This window comes from Amblyomma americanum, chromosome 7 (genome assembly GCF_052857255.1).
Source record: "Amblyomma americanum isolate KBUSLIRL-KWMA chromosome 7, ASM5285725v1, whole genome shotgun sequence".
In the NCBI taxonomy this organism is placed as follows: Eukaryota; Metazoa; Arthropoda; class Arachnida; order Ixodida; family Ixodidae; genus Amblyomma; species Amblyomma americanum.
In genome coordinates this window covers 124,314,485-124,337,357 of record NC_135503.1, presented here as the reverse complement: position 1 = coordinate 124,337,357, position 22,873 = coordinate 124,314,485, and the positions used below count along the sequence as shown (strand labels likewise).

Here is a 22,873-nt window from a genome sequence, read left to right as displayed (position 1 = left end):
GCGTATGCCTCAGCTATTTGTTTGTATAAAGCAGACTCGAAAGTCCAGTGCCCGCGTTCATGTCCAACAGCTCTTTTCTTGTGCGCAGATCTTTGTCTCCTCTGGTACCCCCCTTTTGTTAGAATTTCATGGTGTGTGCAGAGGGCAATGCAGTAATTCCAGTGGAAAGGTGGGGAAACTTGCTTTGCTGGTGGAAAACTGTGATTGCAGGTGGGAGTCTCTATCACGGTCAGAATTGTTCATATAGCGTGCTGTAGGAACAGTGGTGCCAGAAAATATTCCGGACAAGAAGATGTGCATGGGGACTGTCGCCAAGTGAAGTGTCAAGCACCATTTTTCTCAAATTTTGCACACACTGTCTTTTACTTCTCCGTTAGTTCTGCCTCTGCACCATTTATTGAAAGGGATCAACCCAATGCGTGGGCTGCTTCCAGGTGGGCATCCCTGTGCATGCTTTCTGCTGTTTGCTTCTTCTTGAGCAAGTGATACAGTTTTCAATATTAGACGATCAGCTCAATTTCAGGTTTGATTAAAGGGGGATGCTACTTTCAGATCATGAAAATCTCGAAATATATCGAATTTTAGAAAACACCAGATTTCGTATCTATAAGATCTTTCAAAATTTATGCTGAAAACAGCCTAGAAAGGACTTTAAAAAATGTTTTTGTGACAGCCATCAGGATCGTCATCAGCCTGACTATGCCCACTGCAGGGAAAAGGTTTCTCCCATGTGTACTCCAACTAACCCTGTCCTTTGCCAACTGCGGCCACCGTATCCCTGCAAACTTCTTAATCTCATCCGCCCACCTAACCCTCTGCCGCCCTTTGCTATGCTTGTCTTATCTTGGAATCCACTCCGTTACCTGAAGGACCAGCGGTTATCCTGCCTTCGCATTACATGCCCTGTCCAAGCCCATTTCTTCCTCTTGACCAAGACTGGGATGTCATAACAAGTGTTTGTTCCCTCACCCACTCTGCCCGCTTCCGGTCTCTTAACGTTACACCTATCATTTTTCGTTCCATGGCTCGCTGCCTTGTCCTTAGCTTGAGCTGAACCCTTTTCATTATTCTCCACGTTTCTGCCTCGTAGGTGACTACCGGTAAGATACTGCTGTTGTATACTTTTCTCTTGAGGGATGTTGCTAAACTGCCATTCATGATCCGTTAGAACCTGCCATATGCGCTCCACCGCATTCTTGTGGACGAATTTCCTTACCACTTCCAGCACCTCGCTGGCAATTGTAAACTGTTGTTTCCTTGCTAGACGGTTGAACATTACCTTGGTTTTCTGCATGTTAATTTTTAGGCCCAACTTTCTGCTCTGTCTGTCTAACTCTTTGGTCATGCTTTGCAGTTCATCTTCTGAGTGACTTAGCAAGGCAATGTCATCAGCGAATCGCAGATTACTTGGGTATGTTTCATTAACTCTTATCCCCAACTGTTCCCCACCCAGGCCTCCTGTTAACTGGCGGTAAACAGCATTGGTGCAATTGTCTCCCTGCGTGGTTGGCACCCTTCCTTAATGGAATTTTATTGTTACCTTTATGGAGGACTATATAGTAGCTGTGCAGTTGTTATGCTGCGCATATGTGGGCATTAACCTATTAATGCTATCGCGTTATACTGTTAAGGTGGAGCTTTAAATGTTGCTCCAATTTTCATTTTGATTTTGAATTTTCTTAATACACCGAGCTAGCGTCCACGCAATTATGTTCCATGTCCAGGAGGCGTTAAAAAAACACTGTGCATCAAGCGCCCATTGTTTGGTATCTCTGCGACATTGATAGCATAGGGCGAGGAAGGGTGGGGAACGTGGCAGTGAGGTCATTCAAACGACACACCGTACCTCTAGAAGTCTCCAAGGAAAAGCTTGCATATGTTCAGAAAAAGGAACCAGAAAGCGCATCTAGAAACTTTGTGAATATGATGAAGGGAGCACAGGAAAAGGGGAGCCGATGAATTCTAAGCAGTGGTTCTGCCAGAGGGACTTCGTTCATGCAGTCACGTTATCTCTTGATGCACTTCCTCCACACACACTGTTTGTTTGTTTTCAATGGGCTTGAATTTAGTGATTGGTTGTCTCACTAAGCGAGGGCCCACTCCACCATTTGCCTTTTCTGGATTTTCATGCCTGGACCTAACAAGCACCCATCTCCTAATATTCCGTGATTATCTTCAAATTTACTGCAGTGACCAGCTGCCGTATTGGTGCTCCTCTTTCGAACTATGTGCAATTTGTCGAGGTGGGGGGGACTGCGCAGGTGGAGACCATAGCCAGCCCCCAGGGCAGTGCTGCGCCGTTCTGCCTGACTGTGGTGCACGGGGAGTTCTCCTCCCTTGGGTGGGACTCCAGGGGGAGGCCCCGGCTGCTGTCGGGCACCTCCGCGCTCCTCGTGGTGGCCACAGACGAGCCCAGGGAGAGGGTGAGCTGGCACCCCAAGTGCATTTCCAAGGACCAGCTGCTGTCCGAACATGCCGTAAAAACCGGGATATAGGTCGAACTTTTTAAAAAAAAACCATGGCGAAAAGTCGACCCCTGTCTTATATACCGGTCATTGGCGGAAAAACTACGGAAGTCTTGCAACAATGGGCAGATGAAGTCAACAGCCTCCATCGCCGTCAGCAGCAGTGCGGCGTGCACCACCATTTTGCATTTCCGTTGTTTGGTTAATGGCTGCTTTTTCACATTTTGTTTAAAATGAGCAAAATTCAGTGTCAATTCACCGTTGCCTTCAAGAAAAACGCGATTGATATGTGGAAGCTCACGGCAAGCTTGCGGCACAGCGCGAATTTGGAATATCCGAAAAGAGCATTCAGTACTGGTGGAGGTAGAAGCTGTGTATTACAATTTGCAGCAACCACAAGAAAACATCATTTCATGGGCGGACTGCAGCGTATCCAGAATTGGAAGGAAAGGTTGCGCTGCGTCCAATATCGCTGCCTGTGACTGCCAAATGCATCCGCGTGAAAGCGGCAGAGATCGCACGTGCCTCTAGACTTACGAGGGCGCAATTCAAGGGCTCGCCATTCTGGGTGCGGCGATTCATAATGAGGAAGGGCTTTGCTCTACGGCGCCGTACTTCTGTGTGCCAGAAACAAACACATGGGTCGATGGGCGCACGATACTGTTAAAAAATTGGCCGGGTGTACATACGAGCAGCATTTAAATCAAAATAAATACTGGCACCGTTGTGCAACCTGTCAAGTCGCGTTTGTTTCAAGGTAAGGGTGTCTTTCGGTACTTTTTCCATTGAAAAAGATTTTTTTCATTTTTAGAATTGGTTAGTTGTGGGGTCGACCTACATTCCAGTCCGACCTATAGTCCGGTTTTTACGGTACATGCATCACAAGAGTGACAGTGCTCACAATGTGGGGGTCTGCATGGCCCCTCAGAAAAAGCAAAAAAAAAACATCCAAATTCAATTAACAGGGACTAGCTGCAAGGGAAGCAGTCTGACACAAGCAATTAGTGATAATTAGTCCCCATAAAAACTTGGGGCCTTGTTAACCACATTCCTAAAGCAGAAAATGTGATAGCATTTGGAAAGTTGGCCCACCACCAAATATTCCAATGGACCCCCCCATATTTGGAAGTATGCCGACCCCCAGAAAATGGATTAAGGTGGAAGAATGGGAATTAGTGGGTGTACTAATGTGGATTAGTTTGGATTGGTTGGTGGATTTGAATTAGTGAGTGGATTAAGATGGAAGAGTGGGTTGGATTAGTATGATACCATATGATAATCAAATGGAAGGCAGTGGAACATTGTAGTCCTGAAATTTTGAAATTTGGTGGTGCTGATGACGGCGCGACCCTCTCAACTAATCAGGGAATTTCATTACGGAGGAACCCATTGGTTTTTTCAAGGCTACGACCTATATCCTATCGCATTAATAAACTGCTTAAAAGCCAGGCGGGGGTTGAGGCATGCATGGACTTTAGGCGTTCAAGGGACCCAGAAAGTTCAGCAAGGAGCTTATGAGTTCCACTGAAGCCGGTTTGGGAACCGTTGTCCTAAATGATACACGGTAAGGTAACACAACGGAGAAAATTGTACTTCGTTGGGTCAGGTATCAAGCAGTTTAGTTAATTGCATGGCCAGCATACTGCTGATTAAGCCAGATGCACCTCAGCAAGGTCACTGATCTCTTAATGCAAACACTTTTGTAGTGAGATCAGCTGCCTGATGTGTTGATGTGTCCTAGTGCTGTCTATGTTGTGAGCTCCTGCCCCCCACGCCGCAGCTGGAGCGGCGGTTGCAGGAGACACTGGTGGCCGCTTCGAGGCTGCGCCCAGTGCCGTGCGTCTGCATTGTCGACCTGTCCTCCTCCGGCAACCGGGACGTCATTGAGGGCACCTTGGAGAACTGCAGCTACGGGGGGGGACTCCCTGAGGTGCACAGAGTCCTGTCCTGCGAATGCAATGCTCCACCCCGCAAAGTGGTGAGGCTCGTACACTGGGGAGAGGAGGAATGACTTCTAGTTTGGGTGCGTGCATATCTCTTTTGGTCAATGTTAGCCGGTCGTTGCTACCAGTGCCGTGTGCAGTGAGCACGTGCATTTTCCACCGCAGAGGTCCTCTGTTGTTTTTAGCCTTGGGAAGCCGCACTGGCTTTTGAAAAGTGCAGAGGAACCTTGTACGTCTTGGATTCCATCTCTTCAAGCCGGACATGCAACAAAAAAATGACCATCCAGATGCACTACCCCTTCACAAATGCCCAAATTCTATTATTAATGACTGGCCTTGAATGGAAGGAGTCTACTATGTGCCTTTACAGTATGATTAGAACCAAAGTGATGTCGTCAGAAGGAAAGGTGGGAGTTGAGGCATGCATGGATTTTAGGCGCTTGGGGAACCCCCAAAAGAACTCCAAGGAACTTGATGGTTCCATGGTACCAAGTTTGAGATCGGGCCCCTGCTCTACAGCAAGCAGCAACGTGATGTGATAGCATCCAGATTATGATGGAGCATTGGGGGCTACATAGATACTAGTCACCATGTGCATCTTTTCATTACTCCACAACTTTTTAAGCCAGTTACCCTGTGCAGGCCCAGCCAGTGTGTGGCATTTATAACTCCAGCACTGCAGACTGTGGTTCTTCCACTTGGGCAGAAGTTGCGTACAATCATGTGACATTGCCTGGCCAGGACAGTTGCACGTGCAGTGGCAATGGGGCTACATAGTATTACTAGAGCCCTTCGTTGTTGGGTAAAAGCCGATTCTTGCATCCCACACTTCTTTTCTTTAAAATTGGGTTAAACCCAATTTCTCCCCATTAATGCCCCTTCTAGTGAACACACAAGTTCAAGGGATTGAGTTGCTCATTAACATATACACACCATGTTTACACGATTGTAAAGCGCCGAGTGCGCAGTTGAAAGTAAAAAGAAAACTTGTAGCAGCTGAACGCCTGCATGTTTGCTTTAACCAATTCCCAAGTGTGTGGTTGTTCATTCTATCTGAGGTCCAGTGTCATAATGCTGATGTGCACCGTGGTGGTCACATTGGATTGATTCATTTTGCAAGCAAGTATTGGTTGTGAGTGGGGCTGTCAGTTATGGGTGCAGCTGTCGGTAGAGACTGCTGTCAGTGGCTCCTTTTGTGCCTCAGAAGAGTGAGTGCTCACAACATCAAGTGTGCTTCCTGTCCCACCAGCAGCAGTTGTCAAAGGAGTGAGCTTCTTTGTCGGGCAAGCATTTAATGTGTCCAAAGAGAGTTTCACTTTTATCAGTTGGGGGAGGGGATCAGATATGCTGCAAGGTAAGATCAGAGTAGTATTAACGTGACAAGCGTGCTGTGTCGTATAATTTAAATGTGTGAGCACCATCCAGTAGTGCTACAGCGTTTGGCGACAAGCTCAGGGAAACAGAAAAATTGGAGTTTTTTTAAAGCCTAGAAATTTGAACACCGCTTCAAACGGTGTGATGCGAGTCAGATAGCAAATGCTATTTTCAAACCATTCACTATTTGAAATGTTCGCACACTGCTAGTGATAGCAGGTGGTGTGAATACACACAAACAGCTGACCGCAGGTTGATAGCCGAGCTTCGTACTAAAGAGAGAGTTCCCCAACTGCTTGGGGAACCTTCCGAGGCTCTCGACAGTGGCCAGCTGTTGAAATGTTCAAGGAAGCTGCCAGCATCCATCTTTAGTGCACATGGGCCAAACCACAATTATATCGTCCACAGTTTTACACAATATGTTCAGTCTGCTCTCACCCTGCTGAAGTTTCAACACTGGTTAGGGTGTTTCGCTCATTGCTTTTCTTTGCTACCTCAGTCATGGTAGCAAACGGGGCAGCAGCATGCGCAGAAAGATTGTCGGGCCAGTTAGTGTCCTAAAACATGCATGTTTTTTTAGCTCGTTGATGGGGGCACTTTGGGTCGACTAAGGCTTTTCCACCCAGCACTGCACCCAGCCATTGGGAGTTCGTTTTAACTGCCACATAAATGCACCTAGTCTTGAATTTCAAACCTCGATATAACGAATACGGATATTATGAATTATTGGCTGTATTGAACCCTTCCTAAGTATGTTTTAAAAATGCATGCAATTTTTACTTTATATATCAAAAGCGGTTGGCTGTAAAACGGATGTATTGAACTCTTCAGCGCCAAGCGATACCCACTCAGATGACAGGTGGCAGGCTTCGCCGCACTGCACAAGTGATTGTCGGAGGTACGGCAGGCATTCGTGCCACGGAAGATAGCTTCATAGAGGGTTCCTGGCTAGGCAGTTGGCACGCACTCGTGTCTCTCGCACTCTTCGAGAGCGTCCCAGATGCAGTGGCGTGTTTCAGCCGTGCAGTAATCACTCTGTGCTCGTGTTGGTTGTCACGGAGCTGGGGAAAACGGCAACAGCTTTCGCTCTGGCGTACCATTTTCTACGTGACACAGCTGTAATGCAGAGAAGCCACCTGCAGCCTGTCGCCGTTGCGTGCTGCCAGCACTGTTTGGAGAAGCCAGTTAAATTGACGCCCAGTTTTTCGCGGCCTTCGGAATTGCCGCAAGCACCTTCAAAGCAGCGCTAAACCTTCTGAGAAGGTCGTCTATTTCAGTAGTTAAGGGCACCACAGTTGCTGTCTGTTCACTAACTATATTGCACTTGTCTTGCATACATTTCTGACGAAATTTTATAATACGAATTTCGCTTATATCTATTTTACTATCATTTACCTGTTCACTATAACAAAGTGTGACTGTATTTACTTGTATTGCTATTTTCGTAGCCTTGCGTTGGCCTTGGATGGTTGTGCATTGCTTAGAAAAGGGCATGTTCGCCCTGCTCATGAGGCTGACTCAATCGACTTCTAATGGTTTCAGCTGGAGGATGCGGTGCAGTGGTGCTCCCAGGCGAGGGCAGTACCACCTCCACTGCGGACCAGCCCACTGAGGAGCTTTGTCAGCGCTGGCGTGTACCGGCTGGTCTTTGACACCATTGAGAGCGACCTGTCCAACCACGAGTCACGTTGGCAGGTGAGCTCGCACCCACATTGACTCTGCCATTTATTCACTCATTTGCGCCTTGCTTTTTTTTTAGCTAAAGCGGCCTTACGCTCTTCTAGTTTTTCACTTTGCCTGGGCGGGTGCGCCTTAAAAGGAATTGGTTCTTCGTTGTGCAGTAGAGGATGCGCTGCACGTGATAGGTAGTGTCACATGACATGCCTGATTGCTCGCAGAAATGGCAGTGCTCACAAACATTCAGTGTAGGAAGGAACAGATCATATAGCCTGGTGTGCTGCAGATTAAAGGGACACTGAGGAGAAATTGAAGTTGGCTTGTATCGATAGAATACCAGCTCATGATCACAAAAACGCCGCTCTTACTGAAAACAAAGCTCTTGTAAGGTAGAAAATAGCAAGAACCAAAATACAGGTATCGCCACCACAGGCCAATCTTGCAAGTACAAGCGTGGTGACGCCATAGGACAAGAGACGCCACCTTGGAGGAATTTTCCATCCTACTTGGTTTCGCGAATCTCTGAGGCTGACAAAGGTAGGTTGCGCAGATCAATATTGAAGTAAGTTTTGTTTAAAAACCAATAGTGCACTTTTATCACACAAGGAAGGCAGGCAAAAGACAACCTGAATGTTGGAAGCAAAGAAAACGGATGCTTGGCGGCGCCACAGGCGGCCAGGAGAGTTTCGATTTGTTATGGCGCTTCGCGTCTATGAGCTTTGCGTGCCCCGTGGTATTGTTTTTGACGCGCTTCGATTTACAAGCGCCGAACAGCAGAGGAACTCCAAGTGCCGCTTCAAGTGCTAGTTAGCCTTTGAAGGAGCCTGTTAAGGCTTGTCTGATGATCGCCACGGTCAATGAAAAGCTATGATGGCACGATGGTCGGTGATCGTACAAGGCAGCACTTGTGTATTCGCATCGCACGCTTCGCCGGCGAAACATTCCCGGTTGTGCCAGTCAACTTCAAACTACTTAACGGAAATCGTTTATTAGGGACGGGAGACAAGGTACAAGGCAGTTGAGAAAAATTGCTGATGGCCTAGCTCTGTTAGGCCAGGATATACCTAGTGAAAGCGCGGAGATTTCTGCATCAGAAGAGTGCATTCACTAGATGCGCATTTATTGACGGCTGTAACTTGCGCCGTCGTGGCGGAGCGGTAGCGTTTCCGCCTCAAACGCCGAAGGCCCTGGTTCAATTCCGAACCTCGGCACCAGACTTCTTTTATTCAGTGAGTGGGCGGGGGGTTTCAGTGGCTCCCATGGATGCCGCCACTGAATACGTTGGTTAGCGGTTAAGCGCAGGCTCCATTAAGGCACGTTTATGCTGCGGGTAGGCGCGCGCTGCATGGCGAAGTCACGTCGGTCGAAGCGAGACCCTCTATACTCCAACTGCGCTTGACCGCCGACGTGTTCGGCGGCTTCGGCGCACTCTGACCGCACTGGTGGGTAGATTGGAACATGTATCTATTTCGCGCCGAGTGCGCCAGCCGCCGCCGGCCCGGCCAGACTGATTTGGCTCCGCAGCGAGGTGTGCGTTATATTGAATTGCTGTGGCAGTTTGGCGGAGCTGTTCTTTTCGAGCTCGGTTATTTTAATCCATTCACAGTACATATCTGAATGTACATGCAAGTTGGCGAGAGAGCCAGATCCAGTGGACCCGTTGGATCAAGCGGAAGCCGCTCAAGCGTCGTGCGCCGGCTTTGGTATCAAGCCGCCGACTTTAAACGCGACCGCCCTCGAGCACACATTTGTTTTTTGTGGCAAAAAAATAAATAACTTGGCCCTTGCAACCGCGGGAGACTTCGGTGCACCCTGCTGCGCCGTGCAACCGCGCCGTTCAAGGAATCACAATCCGTTGGCCCCAAAGCCCCGGCCAGCCTCCGATGGGCGCAAGGCGCCGACCTTGTCCTGGCCCCTCGCGACTCCCCGCACTGGGGTTATGATATTTAGTTTGCAACGGCTGCTCTCTGAGGAAGGGGGAAACCACCCGCCGGCACCTAACCTAACTGTGCTCCCTCAAAACCATCGCATGCACTGTGGGGCTGGGGTCGCTGAAATGCAGGCCAGAGTTTTTGCGAGAACTACGTCGTCGGGTTCGGGAACGGGATCCATCGTAACGCTGGCAAGACGCCGGTGCAAACGTAAACGAATCGACGGTGGCGACCCCCGATAGATGCCTTCAACTTGTGGCGGTGGTAGCTTTCATTTCGGCAGCTGCTAGACTGCACCGCTAGCCGCAGAAATCACGGAGTCTCCGTCTATGTCACGTTTCACGTCACTCCGTTCTGTGTCGTCATAAGAGTTCTCGAGTTTGAATCGGAGCGGCGGGAAAAATTTTTTCAACTTCAAATCCAAATTTCTTTGAAATAAATGCATATTTCGCTCCCGGACAAGCGTCAACAAAGCCATGAAATGCCGAACTATCAGATATTGCTAACAAAAAAATTTTGATAGGGTTCTCCTCAGTGTCCCTTTAAAAGGCGACAGGGCAGCAACGTAACAGCTGGTTGTGTGATTTACGCCAGCAGTGTGCTTCCCTCGAGGTGGTTCATTTTATTTTATTTATTTATTTATTTATGCATACTGTCAGCAGCTGCCAAGACAGGAGTTGGTGAAATAATCAAAAACTAGATGCAATACATTAGCAGATCACTGCCTTAGGAGAAATATGAATAAAAAAAAAACATTATAGGAGGGATTAAGACAAAATGACATGTGATATGGGTCAAAAACATACCAGTCAAACCAGTCACAAATACTTCGTGAGGGCGTTTTCAAAAGCCTTTAAATCCGAACATTGAACTACTTCTTTTGGTAATTTGTTCCATTCATCAGTAGTGCGAACCAGAAAAGAGTATTTGAAAGAACCTGTTCTAAAATCCAGAGGTGTGATATGTTTGGAATGTTTTGTTCTGCTGCCAGAAGTATTCAGTGGTTTGATGTATCGGTCTAGATTGAGCTTATAACTACCTGTCAGCACATGAAAAAAGAATATGAGCCTGTTAAACTGCAGTTTATGCTTCACAGTTGTCAGCTCGGCCCTGTTTCTAAGTTCAGATACTGATTGGGTTCTAGAGTACGAGTTGAAAATAAATCTTAGAGCTTTGTTTTGTACCCGTTCACATTTTGATATGTTTTGTTTAGTATACGGCTCCCAAACATGACTAGCGTAAGTCAGCACTGGAAGCACAGCCATCTTGTAGGCTAGTAGCTTTACCTCTACAGTGGCATCATGAAGTTTTCTTCGCAATAACCAAAGCTTCCGCGTGGCCTTATTGCAAATGTTGTCAATGCTCGTTGTCCAGTTTAGGTCTTGTTTAAGATGAATTTCTAAGTATTTGACATCGGTTACTTGAGTTAATGCTTCACCATTGATACTATAAGGTAAGGTTAAGGGGTCTTTTTGCGTGTCATGCACATAAAAGATGTTTTCGATGCATTTAGTTCCATTTGCCACTCATTACACCAGAAACTAATTTTCTCCAAATGATTGCTAAGTTTTTGCTGCTCAGAAGAGGAATATATTTTTGAATCCACAATGGTATCATCTGCATGATGTTTCATCGCAACTTCTGGGCAAAACCTGTGCTCATATCACTGATATATATTGAAAACAGTAAAGGCCCTATTACCGATCCTTGCGGCACACCTGATCGAACTGATTTATTAGAACTATGAGTAGAGTTTAATGAAACAAATTGCTCCCTTTGTGATAGGTATGCCTCTATGCAGTTCACTAGCTGATTGTTGCCGAGGGTACAGGACAGTTTTATAAGCAGCTTTCTATACGATATTCTATCAAAAGCTTTCCGGAAATCGACAAAAATTATATCGATTTGTCCCCTTCCATCAATACATTCACCAATCTCATGTATAAGCTCAGTCAGAATTGTGGATGTTGAGTACCCTCGTCGAAAACCGTGCTGACTGGTCCCCAGAATGCCGTTTTCCTCCACAAATTTCATCAAGTGGTTGGTCAAAATATGCTCCAGCGTTTTGCAACATGTACTGGTCAGGGAAATTGGTCAGTAATTCATGATATCGTCTTTGGGACCTTGTTTATGAATTGGTATAACCTTAGCCCGTTTCCAGTCATTAGGTACTTGACCAGATTCAAGGGATTTTGTGAAAGCATCTACGAGGTAAAAGGAACACCACTCTGCATATCACTTTAAAAAGCATTAGGAATTTTATCAGGACCTGGGGATTTTCTTTCATCCAGTTTAAGAAGTAGATTGAAAATGCCGATCTGACTTAACTTTAAGCTCAGGTAAAGGTTGTATATCAAGAGATTCCGTTTGGGGCGTAGTACCATCATCCAAAGTAAAAACTGATTCAAGGTATTCATTTACGAGGTATGCCATTTCAGTCCTATCAGTGATAGTTCTATCTTTGCTTGTCAAAAATTCTATGCCAGATTTTGGCTTTGAAACATATCTCCAAATTTTCTAGGAGCCGTTTTGATAAAACTAGTTGGTATTTGACTCATATAAAGGTGCTTTGCTTGGATAATTTCCATTTTCAACTCCTGAGAGAGTACTTTAATAGACTCGCGTGCTGTTTTAGAGGTGGATTGTTTAGCCCTGAGAGGTTTCAAAGGGCGTTTTTTATGAATAATCGTTCGTGTAATCCATGGGTTTCTTTTGTTGACTTTTTTAGTGCGCAAGAGAACAAATCGCTTCATCGAGTCAAACACCACTGTTTTAAACCTCTCCCACGCATCGTTTACAGACGTAAATTCTAGAGAGATATAACAAGTCAAATCATCATACCTTAGTTCTAGGTTATCTAATATTGCGACATCATCAGCTTTAGAGAAGTCCGGGACGGTCAAGGTTTTACTGTTTTCAGCTGTGTGGTATTTAGTGGATATGTGCGTAATCACCATCTTGTGATCAGAGATCCCTTCTAAGACTTCATACCAATAATTTAGCTGTGAAACAGGTTTATTTAAAAAGACCAGGTCAAGTAACAACTCTCCCGATTCATGGATTCGCGTGGGTGTGCTCACAATTTGCATTAAATCTAGGGAGAAAGCAATATCTAGAAGAGCGCGAGAAGTTGCCTGTTCATTCTGACCTTCTTTAAGGTTTGTCCAGTCGATAAGTGGTAGATTAAAATCCCCAGCCATTATCATCTTGCATTTACTGTGACCAAACTTGTCAGTTAAGAAATCATTAAGTAAAATCATGTTTTCCTCAGTGGTTCCTGGAAGACGATATACTGCGACAACTACAATTAACAAACCCCCAATTTCCATGGAGCACACGACACACACCAAATCAGGTGGAGTAGCAATTTCTGTACAAACAATTGAAGTTTTATATTTTTATATATAATGGCAACTCCTCCTCCTCGAGATCCACGGTCTTTGTGGTATGCTGCATAATTCGGAGGAAGAAATTCAGCACTCTCAATGGAATCATTTAACCAAGTTTCAGTCACAATCACGATATCCGGTTCGTGTTCTAAGAAGACAGCTTCGAAATGTGTCATCTTGTTGAAAATACTCCTTGCATTTAGGTTCAAAATTAAGAGCTCATCAGGAAGATTTCTCGCTGTCCTGTGAGCTGCTTTCACTCCTGCGGTTACGAGCATCCCTGTACACCTTTCGCGTTTTAGCGTCATCATCCCAGTAATAAGCCTTGCCATCCACATAGAGCTTGTCATAAACAAGCCGCACTTTCTTTCCACTTGACTTCTCACTTTTCATGCTTTCCCAAAGACATTTCTGCGGTGCGAAGCTTGCTTTTAAAAATCCTCGCTGATCGAAACCCCAGTGTTCTTCAGCTTGGAACAGTTGCGCATAATTTCCTGTTTTTCGTTGAAATCAAAAAGGCGGATGATAACTGGTCGCGAATTACCCTGCTTTCCTCCGAGTCGGTGTATTCGCTCTAAACTTTTAGGAGCAACGGCAATCACGGAAAACACTTTTTCATTCTCTGCTTTCACCAGTTCTGCTAGGCCATAAACGATAAGGTTATTGCGGCGTTGGTGGTTTTCCATGTCATTAACTTTCTTTGGCAAGTCAGTGACTGCTTCCTTTAGGCCAGTCACCGTCTCCTGTGTGTCGTTGATCTTAGAAAAGGAAGATTCAAGTTTAGCTAAGCGGTTCTCAAAGTTTTTTATGGCGATACTGTTTTCTTTCACTTCTTTTTTAACTGCTCTCTGGTCACGTTTAATGTGGCCTAGCGTCTTAGTGTGTTCCTTCAGCGTTTGCAAAATCTGTTCGAGTTAATCATCTGTGGTCGAGCCTGGGCCCGGATTCATTTCAACATCACCACTTGTGATAAGTTTTAAGACATGCAGACCAACAATCACACACAAGCGATGCGAAAGTGCGGGGGCACGGCACGACAACTAGAGCCAAGTAATTACTTCTAATTGACGAAGTGTCCCATCTTACCTGCAGACTGGCAAAAACGAGCATGTTGGACACCATGCTTGTGTGCGTGCCGTGCCCCAACTGATGATGCTGTGAGGGTCCGAGAGTCCGCTTATGTAAGGAACAGCCAGTGCCGTGGTCAACAGTGATTAATTGAAGTCGTCGAAGAAGGGTCCCAGGATGAGCGTGTCGATCAGCTGCATCGGCGACAGTTGTAGATAAGCAGGGAGCAGCAGTGAGCGCTCTGGGTTGTCAAATGTCGTGATAGCACTCGAATTCCCAGCGGTGGCGAGAAACGGGACCTGCAGACAGGCAAAAACGAGCACGTTGGACACCATGCTTGTGTGCGTGCCGTGCCCCCAACTGCCTCCATAAGAAGACACAACCCTTATCGCTCGCACTGGCGTAAATCGCACAGCCAGCACATGTGTCGCATCCCTGTTAAATTTTCAGCGGTGCACACCCTGCCAAATGATCTGTTCATTCCGTGAGAGCACTGCAATCGCAGCGCGCAAGTGGACATGTCACATGGTATTTTTGTATTTTCGGGCATCTGCATGATTGAAAAAAAGCTGATATGCAATACCGTTCTACAGCTTTCTCATTGGAATTTTTCACCTATCTTTATTGCTTGCAAAGTTGGTTAATTAACTTCGACTATTTATGCAATCAAGCACAATACAAAAAATAGTGCGACTTGCTCTGTACAATACCTAGCAACATGCATTTGGTTGCGTTGTCTTGCAGTGCTGCAGCGCATTTTTAAACCCTGACTGAAGTTAGTGTACACGGGCATGCGCACGCACACATGCACAGCAACCTGCCCCTAACTCCTATACCACTGCACCAGGAGAGAACTCGCAGGAATCTATGAATGTAAAGTAGAGAATGACCAATTGCGCATGTGTGGGCGTTAACCCATTATCGCTATCCAAACAACTGCCTTCCGCAAACACTGGAACCGAAGTGAAAACCGAAATGCTAGCACACCAATTTGGCTTGTGGCCTAACTACGTAAATCGACCATCATTTGTTTGCATTGTAGCTGTGGGCCTCCTTGATTTACTACGCCTGGGCAGCCTGTTGGCTGCCAGAAAGTTCGCCTCTGACAGGAAAGCGCACCATGGTCACATGGGCCGACGGTTACCGAACTAGCCCGCCAGCAATCACGGCGGCAAGCTATACACAGATCACGGAGGGCTGATGCTCTTCGTAGCTTCGCGTTCTGCTGTGTCTCGTTGCTACACAAGCATACGGCAGAAGTAGGCTGCTTGAGATCGAAAACAACAACCTGAAGTTACTGACAGCTCACACCCATATGCATCAGCGACAATAACGCGAGCATGTACCTTCGGTACACCATATACTATGTAAGCTTCGCAAAATCTTCAAAAGCATGTAGTGAGCAATAGCAGTCTAATGTCTTTCAGTCGACATACATCGGAGGAAAAACCTGCCCGTAAGTTGCTCATCAAACGACACGCCGTACTCTCAGATTATCTCGTGTGTGTTTGCTATGTAGTAAGTATGACTGGTATGACCGCACACGGTCGACCCTGCATGGTGATCAATTCTGCTTCGTTGCAATTTCTACGTTCATGAACTGCTTCTTGTGGGCTGTGAGCTGAAAAGAACCAGGGTAGTTCCGCTCAACTGTAGTCTGTTGGCCACTGGCTTTTGCTGCTGGCAAGGAATGCACGCATAATCTCAACAAAAGTGCATATCAGCCGGTTGAATGTTCATCTAGAGCAAGCGGGTATACTCTGTAAATTTAGCTGCGTGTTGTGTCTATAATGCTGCCGCTTTACCATAGAGGGCTAGCACTTGAATGAAAGCCGCTACAATTCATCTTTAATGAGTCACACGCGAGGTTATGCATGCGTACGGTACTTCTCAGGTATTTTAAGTATTTGTGGCAGAAGGCCCGAGCACCAAGCTGTACAGCATTCGGCGGCGACTGAATCGGCACTTGCCTCGGCTGCCATAGATGACAACTGTGTGGCCACATAAGTAAAACCTTGTTGATACGTTTCCTTTTATTTGCGGGGGAAACGTATGATCCAAACCACCTGATTTTGAGAAATGTTGAATGAGGTAAAAAGACATTTATTGACAGTTTCACTTTATAAAAATGTCGATTGGCATTTCTTGGCACAAGAGCTGAACAGATCCTATTCCAGTGCTCGCGGAATTCAGTCCGCGTTCGCGCTGTCTTTAACGCGGAAAGAAATTCGTAACGCATCCGGTGCGTCGACGGCAGTGACGAAAGTAATCGAAATCTCTTCCTTGTCATTTGTCTTTGGGATGCTTCGCCCCTTTGCACCCAAGTACTGTGGGAAAGCCACCGCGGCGGCTGACTGTCGCTGTGTTGCTGCTTCTTTTAGGCTGCGTTTCCCAAACCCGGCCCGTTCGTGTATAAGTGCATCGCTGTAGTTCGTAGGAGCTTCGCTTCCTTTCTCTTATGCACCGGCGAAGACACCTCAGCGTTCCTGCTGTAAGACTGGACACGGGCTTTAAAATCTTCAGAGGCTGGCGCTCAACGAAGAAGACGATGAGAAGCGCCGAACACTGCGAAGCTCGAGCGCCGAACGCTCGGTCGCTCGTGCGTGCTCTAGACTGAACGCGGTCTCCGGTTCCCTTTCCGGTTTGTCCATGGTTTTTCACGAACCCATCTCACGAAACCCTACCAGCGCGTCGTCTTGGTCATCACCACATCACCACCGTCTAGAAAATATTTGGTTTTGTAGCTGAGAGGCAGACCCGCATGATTTAAATAATTAAAACAATCCACTTGTTGGTTGCTGAGGGCTAACAGCATTTGGAGTGGGCGTACTGCAGGGAGAGATGCGTGTCGAGCCGCGGGTACCGGCGCTCGATCCACCGTGCCGCTGCGCTCCAACTGTATTTGCGTGCAGAAACACTCGCGGCGCGCATTCTCACTGGTATATTATAGTTTACTCACTAACAATCAGATTGCGGTGACAGTTTATGGTAATGTTTTACTAAGCCGGAGTGCACAGGCACCGAACGAAAGCACACCTCCCCCATAAATCCGTTATGTGACTTGGTCTCCGCAAGCATGCTGTTGGTTATCTCCACTGCCGCTACACCCCTGCCGTAGAGGCAATATTTCTTTTGCCCTGACCGTGAGGCACGCTCACAAAATTTTAAGAGAGAGGACAGGTTACTTGTGTGCTTCTAAGCTTGAGTGCGCAAAGCACGGGTGGCATGAAGTCCGCTGCACACGTTGCGGTTGCGTTTCGCCTGCCGCCTTGGCTTGCATGTAGGTTGCCCACAAGCGCTCATTCGCGCACGTGGAGTCCAGGCTTTACGCTCGGCAGTCTGGCATCTCGGTTTGGCAAGCCGTTCCTGTCTCTGTTCGGCCGTCTCCGCTGCTCTCTTCGCCTTCTTATCTCTTTGATGCATAGCCAAGCGCCAGGCGAGAACCTCAGGACCACCGTTTAGCAGCCGCTGGACTCTCCTTCTCTGCATCCATGCCAAACGGTGTGCTGCAGCCGCCCATTACATCTTCGCCTTTTATACGAAATGCTGCGCATGCGACACGCGGTTCAGGTGACAGAGCGGCATGCGGCGAGGCGGTGACGAAGAACGCGGCGCAGCTGTGGGTTCTCTCTGGTTACCATGGTATCGGCGCACGCACGCAACTGCTCATCCACGTGACACCACACTTGGCTCCGACGGTGGCGCGGGCGCACGGCGATGGCGAAGCGCACGCCGCTCCTTGCTCCTCTCCGGTTGCCATGGTAACGGCGCATGCGCACAACTGGCCTCTCCCAGCCACCGCAAAATGCTTGACTGCAAAATGCATGACTACAGAATGCTTGCAAAATGCTCTCGCTACAAAACATGTCATGTGCCGTCTCATTCAGCCCACTTGTATGTTTGCACTTGTGCGGTTGTCCAATTAACGTATTATATGACCACAGTTTGTCGAAATTTTAAACATAGTAGCCGCGAAATCGTGTTTGCCGGGAACGTATAAACGAAGAAAAATATAGTGTAACTCTATGAGACATTTTTAATGTCCACGATATTAGCGTATGAACCAGGAAATCGTATGGACCGGGAACATATCAACGAGGTTTTACTGTATATGCCTGCACAGATGCGTCAACCAATGTGCTTGCAAGGTGGTGAGACGATCAAAATAAGATCACACGCACCTTTGCAAAACAAATAAATAAACAATGAGAACTACCACAAAAGGCATCATTGCAGGTGACACCGATAATGTGCGCTGTGGTCTAGTAGAAACAAGCGCCTGCGTCATGCTAAGGATCAAAAAAACATCGCATGAAGAACTGTGGTCCCTCTAGTCCTGTGCGCGCATTCCCGCTGCCATGCCACCTCTTCATCATCTGCTAGTTGCCTGAGTGCTGCCAGCCCAAAATTGCCCTGGCTTGTCTGGCAGCCTGAAACTGCCCAGCCAGAGAAAAACGAACGCGTTCTAGGCAGCCACCAAACGTGTGCGGAGCAATCTGAGGCATTCGAGCGCCTGGCTCCGTGCTCTGGCCAGAGGTGGATAATCAAGAGGCCCTCTGTTGTATGTTTGGCTGCTGCTACAACTGGGCCATTGCATGATTGTTCCTTGAAGGTATCGGTGAGTGCTACCAAAATACGGAAAGGGACGAACACAGAGAACTAAGCGCTTTCTAACAACTGTTTATTCTCTGAAGAAGCATAACTATATACACATATTAATGTCAAATCATACACAGAAGAGGGAAGAGCGCACGGCGCTGACAAAAGCAATATGAAGGATATATATATATATATATATATATATATATATATATATATATATATATATATATATATATATATATATATATATATATATATATATATATGCGATCAACACGTGCCTTTACAACAGCCGAAGATTACTATTCTTGAGGTAGTTTAATTCAGTTCTCCCTAACATCACCGAAGAAGAGCTGATGCATTGCTTATCTGGAGCAACATGCATAGTGAAGGCTTTGATAATTTCGCGTTCCCGCCTGTTTCTGGCCCGACCTATTACCTTGGTGTTGTTTAGCATCGGGGTGCATTTGCAGTGTGCGCAATGTGTTGCCAGATTCCCAGATGGTTACACTGCTTAGAACCTCTTTAGGAGTTTTTTCGACTGCATCGTCACGGTTCTGGGGTAAGGCCCAGAAAGGTCTGCTGCATGGACTGCAGCAGGTGCGTTCTGCTGCTCATGCAGCTGCCCAGTGATGTTGTCGAGCTGTACAACTGTGCCCTGGACCACCTGGCAGCCGTGGCCTCCTCAGACATGCTCTCCGAACTGACCGTGGTGGCACCAGAGATCAAGCACCCAAGTGAGTTGCCGTCCCTTTCTCTTGGCTCTTGTTCTGTCGCATGCCACTGCAGCCTGCTCTTATTCGTGACCAGCCATTTCTTATTGTGCAAAAGACACAGCTTATCGGGTTTGTGGAATTCAGTTGGTGCCACGGAGGAGAGACTGTGTTCTCTCTGTCTCCATTGGTGTCCCCTCTGCATTGTCATTCTTCAAAGGTAGCCCATTTGCTTACAACTTTTGTTCAGGCATGTTTGGATGCTGGTGCTTGTGCAGTTGTATGACACAGCGGAATAAAAAAAAAATGCTGGTGATTTGGCACTGATACCGTCAAACCCGGATATATAGTGGAACCCGGATTATGTGTCTCCCATTTTTACGACGCGCATTTTACAATGAATTGGTGTGGGCCTGGCGAGTTTCCCATAAGAATAATGCTTTAAAAACCGCAATTATACAGCGGAAAAATATGCACGCCCTGCTTTTTACAACGTTCGGCGGGGACAGTGAGAGACACAGATGGAGCAGTTTATTAGCAGCCATGACATCAACCAAGTTGGTTCCAGATTGGAATCAAGACAGAGGCGCGTGCACAACGATGTGATCGAGCACACGGTGGCTTGTAATGACGGTTATGCTGGACAGCTCAGACTCTTAACTCCGCACATGCAACTCATGGTCATCGGTGTGAGGCAGCTCGCCTGGCCCATTTTTCTGTGCACTTCACTGACAAAAGCATTAAGGAAATTAATTGTACATTCATACTAGCCTGAAGTTGTTGTACAGGCAACAAAATTAGGCTCTTTCAATGATCACCGGCGGCTAGTTAAAAGCACGTTCTGCTACGACTTCAGTACAGTGGAACCTCGTTAATTCGAAGTCCGTCGGACCGCGAAAAATCAACGAATTAACCGGGTTTTCGAATTATCAAAAATGGACGAAAAACGAGAAATAAACGTACAAAACGTGGCTGTATCAATACTGCGCCTTTATTTCGCCTGAAAAACGGTCACTTGAAGTAGTCATCGATGCGCGACTGCTTGGCGCGGTAGTTAGCCGCACCGTAGGCTGCGTCCTCCAGTCTGCTTACAGTGCGCAGCAATTCGCTGTTACCGCCCCTACACTCCACAAAACTGTGCACAACGTTCAGCGACTCGACGACTGCAGCTAAAGCTGGTGCTCGGGCGGGCTCAACATCGCCTTCAACTTCGCTGGAAGGCCCGTTGTCACATATTTCTCCTTCCAAGTCGGCATACGACGTTTGGGCATCAAGTTCGGCGCTCAAATAGTCCGCAAAGGTCAATTCGTTGCTCCCGTCGCCGCTTTCTTCGTCGAAGTCGGTCATACGCGCACACAATAACTCTCCTTCATCATCCAGTGTGCAGCTGGCATCAGATGCATCCTCGGGACTGACATCTTGTTGCTTGGAAAAACCGGCGTGCATAAAGCAACGCCTGATCATATCTCCCTCCACCTGCTTCCAGGCGTACACGATTAGGCAAATGGCACCCAGTAGGTCCACGGAATATTGCTTACTGTTGTCGTAGCACAACAAGATCCTTTTAAGTAAATGGCAGCGATAAATCTTCCTCGCTTGCAGAATAACGCCTTGGTCCATAGGCTGCGACAGAGCTGTAACATTCGGCGGCAGGAAGACAAGCCTAACTGCTGTCAAGTTCTGGATGTCGGCGTGGGCTGGGCAGTTGTCAACAACAAAAACAACTTTTCGTCCCGCGGCAGCAAACTTACGGTCAAGGTGCCTCACGTACTCCTCGAACAGCGCTGCCGTCATCCAAGCCTTTTTGTTGCTTCTGTACAGCACGTCATCTTTAGGAGGAAGTCGTGCGTTCTTGAAGCACCGAGGCTTCTCCACTTTTCCTATGATCAGCAGCGGCAGTTTGTGACTGCCGGACATATTCGCACCAAACAGAATGGTTATTCTGTCCTTGGGTTGTTTTTTTCCCGTGACTACCGCATTCTTTGGGGCAAACGTCTTCGTAGGCAGCATTTTGTAAAACAATGCGGCCTCGTCCATGTTGTAAACATCGTCCTCCGCGTACTGCTGAAGCAGCGGAGCCAATGTATGCCTTTTCCAATTCTCGACAACATTTGGGTCGACGCTCCCACTTTCGCCGCACACTGTCACGAATTTGAGGTTATTGCGGTCTTTAAATCTGGACAACCAGCCGTTGCTGCACTTAAATGCTTCATGGCCCAGCCGCAGTGCAAGCTCATCGGCCTTTTCGCGCAGCAGCGTGCCGTTCACAGGCAGGTGTGCTGCATTTGCATGCTGAAGCCACTTTATCAAGGCGCCTTCAACGTCCGGATACGTAGGAAAACGAATCCTTGTCCGCTTCGTCGAATGCGTCTTCCCGTAGGCCTCGAGGATCTTCGTCTTATTTTTCAATATAGTCGAAAGGGTCGATAAAGGCACCTTGTGCTTTTCCGCCAACTGCGTTTTGGAGCTCGTCCATTTTTCAGCCTCCTCAATTAGGCACACTTTCTGGCAGAGAGTCAGAGTTCTGTACTTCGGCATTTTCTTAACACCAACACCGCGCACGTGGTCAAGAACTAGCAGAGCACAGTACTCGCCTGGTCGCGGCACCAAACAATAAAGAACAACGAGCAGTGCCTGCCACAAGCGAGACAAACAACAAAAACGGAAACGGAACCAGAAAATTTTCGACCTAGTGGCACCTGCTTGTTGCTTTGTCAACTAAAGCTAGCCCCCAAAACCGGTGCAGATCACTGAGGCACAACAAAGCACCGGAAACAGGAAGTTGATTTAAAGTGCCGCCTGGCTTCCACTCCGGCAACTATACTGGCCTCAGAGACTGGCACTATGGAAAAATCACGGAGGCCATGGCTTAAATTGACGCATTATCCGGATGAGGGCGTGCTGGCTGTTCAAATTATCCGGCAAAATTTGCATACAAACTGTTGGGACCGCCGAAAACCTTCGAATTACGCGGGATTTCGAATAAACAGAGTTCGAATTAACGAGGTTTTACTGTATATGAAACAGATACTGCGCCATTTCCTTTCCCCCACAACCAATTATTATTATTCTTACGGCTTCAGTGCAGAGCACATTAGGCCTAGCGACACAGAGCGATTGGTGTGCTGTCACCCAGCGACCGCACATTGTTACAGAAAACATGCACTGGTGCATTCGTGTCGCAGGCAAACATCGCATTTTCTTTTTCTTTTATGGTGCAAATTCCTGGTATATACACCGCGGAGTGACAGCGGTTCTAGAGGAAGTCTGAACAGAAAGACATGTCGCTGGCATGGTCGTGCTGTGTAGCACAGGATGTCTTCGAAGAGTCGGAGCAGCATATTTATGGTGCATTGTCGAAATCAACGTTTTCAAAGTGCATGCGACGTGCAGGGTGGGAGTGCGAACGCTTCTCGTCTAAAACCACCTCTTTGATGCAGAAAAGCCTGGCAGCGCGCCGTCTTGGAACTAATTCTGGCAGCATGAAAACGTGTGCTCTTATAGGGGAAGGGGGGGGTGGGGGGGGGGGGGGGGGGAGGAAGAGTAGCACCGCCACAGGAATGCATCAGTTGTAATAATTATAATAATTGGTTTTTGTGGAAAGGAAATGGTGCAATATCCTTCTCATATATGGACAAGGGAAGGGATAAAGGAGGGAGTGAAAGAAGAAAGGAAGAAAGAGGTGCCGTAGTGGAGGGCTCTAATTTCGAT

General features: G+C 47.2%; 1 protein-coding gene across 1 annotated transcript in view; it reads left to right on the top strand.

The window, feature by feature from the left end:
- The window catches only part of LOC144099530 (germinal-center associated nuclear protein-like), a 103,379-nt gene that overhangs the window by 60,890 nt on the left and 19,616 nt on the right, over nt 1-22,873 (top strand). Inside the window, exons 19-22 of the mRNA XM_077632902.1 lie at nt 2,262-2,423; nt 4,246-4,443; nt 7,325-7,477; nt 19,072-19,186. Of these exons, the coding sequence (XP_077489028.1) occupies nt 2,262-2,423; nt 4,246-4,443; nt 7,325-7,477; nt 19,072-19,186 (628 nt within the window). The remainder of the gene's footprint in view (nt 1-2,261; nt 2,424-4,245; nt 4,444-7,324; nt 7,478-19,071; nt 19,187-22,873) is intronic.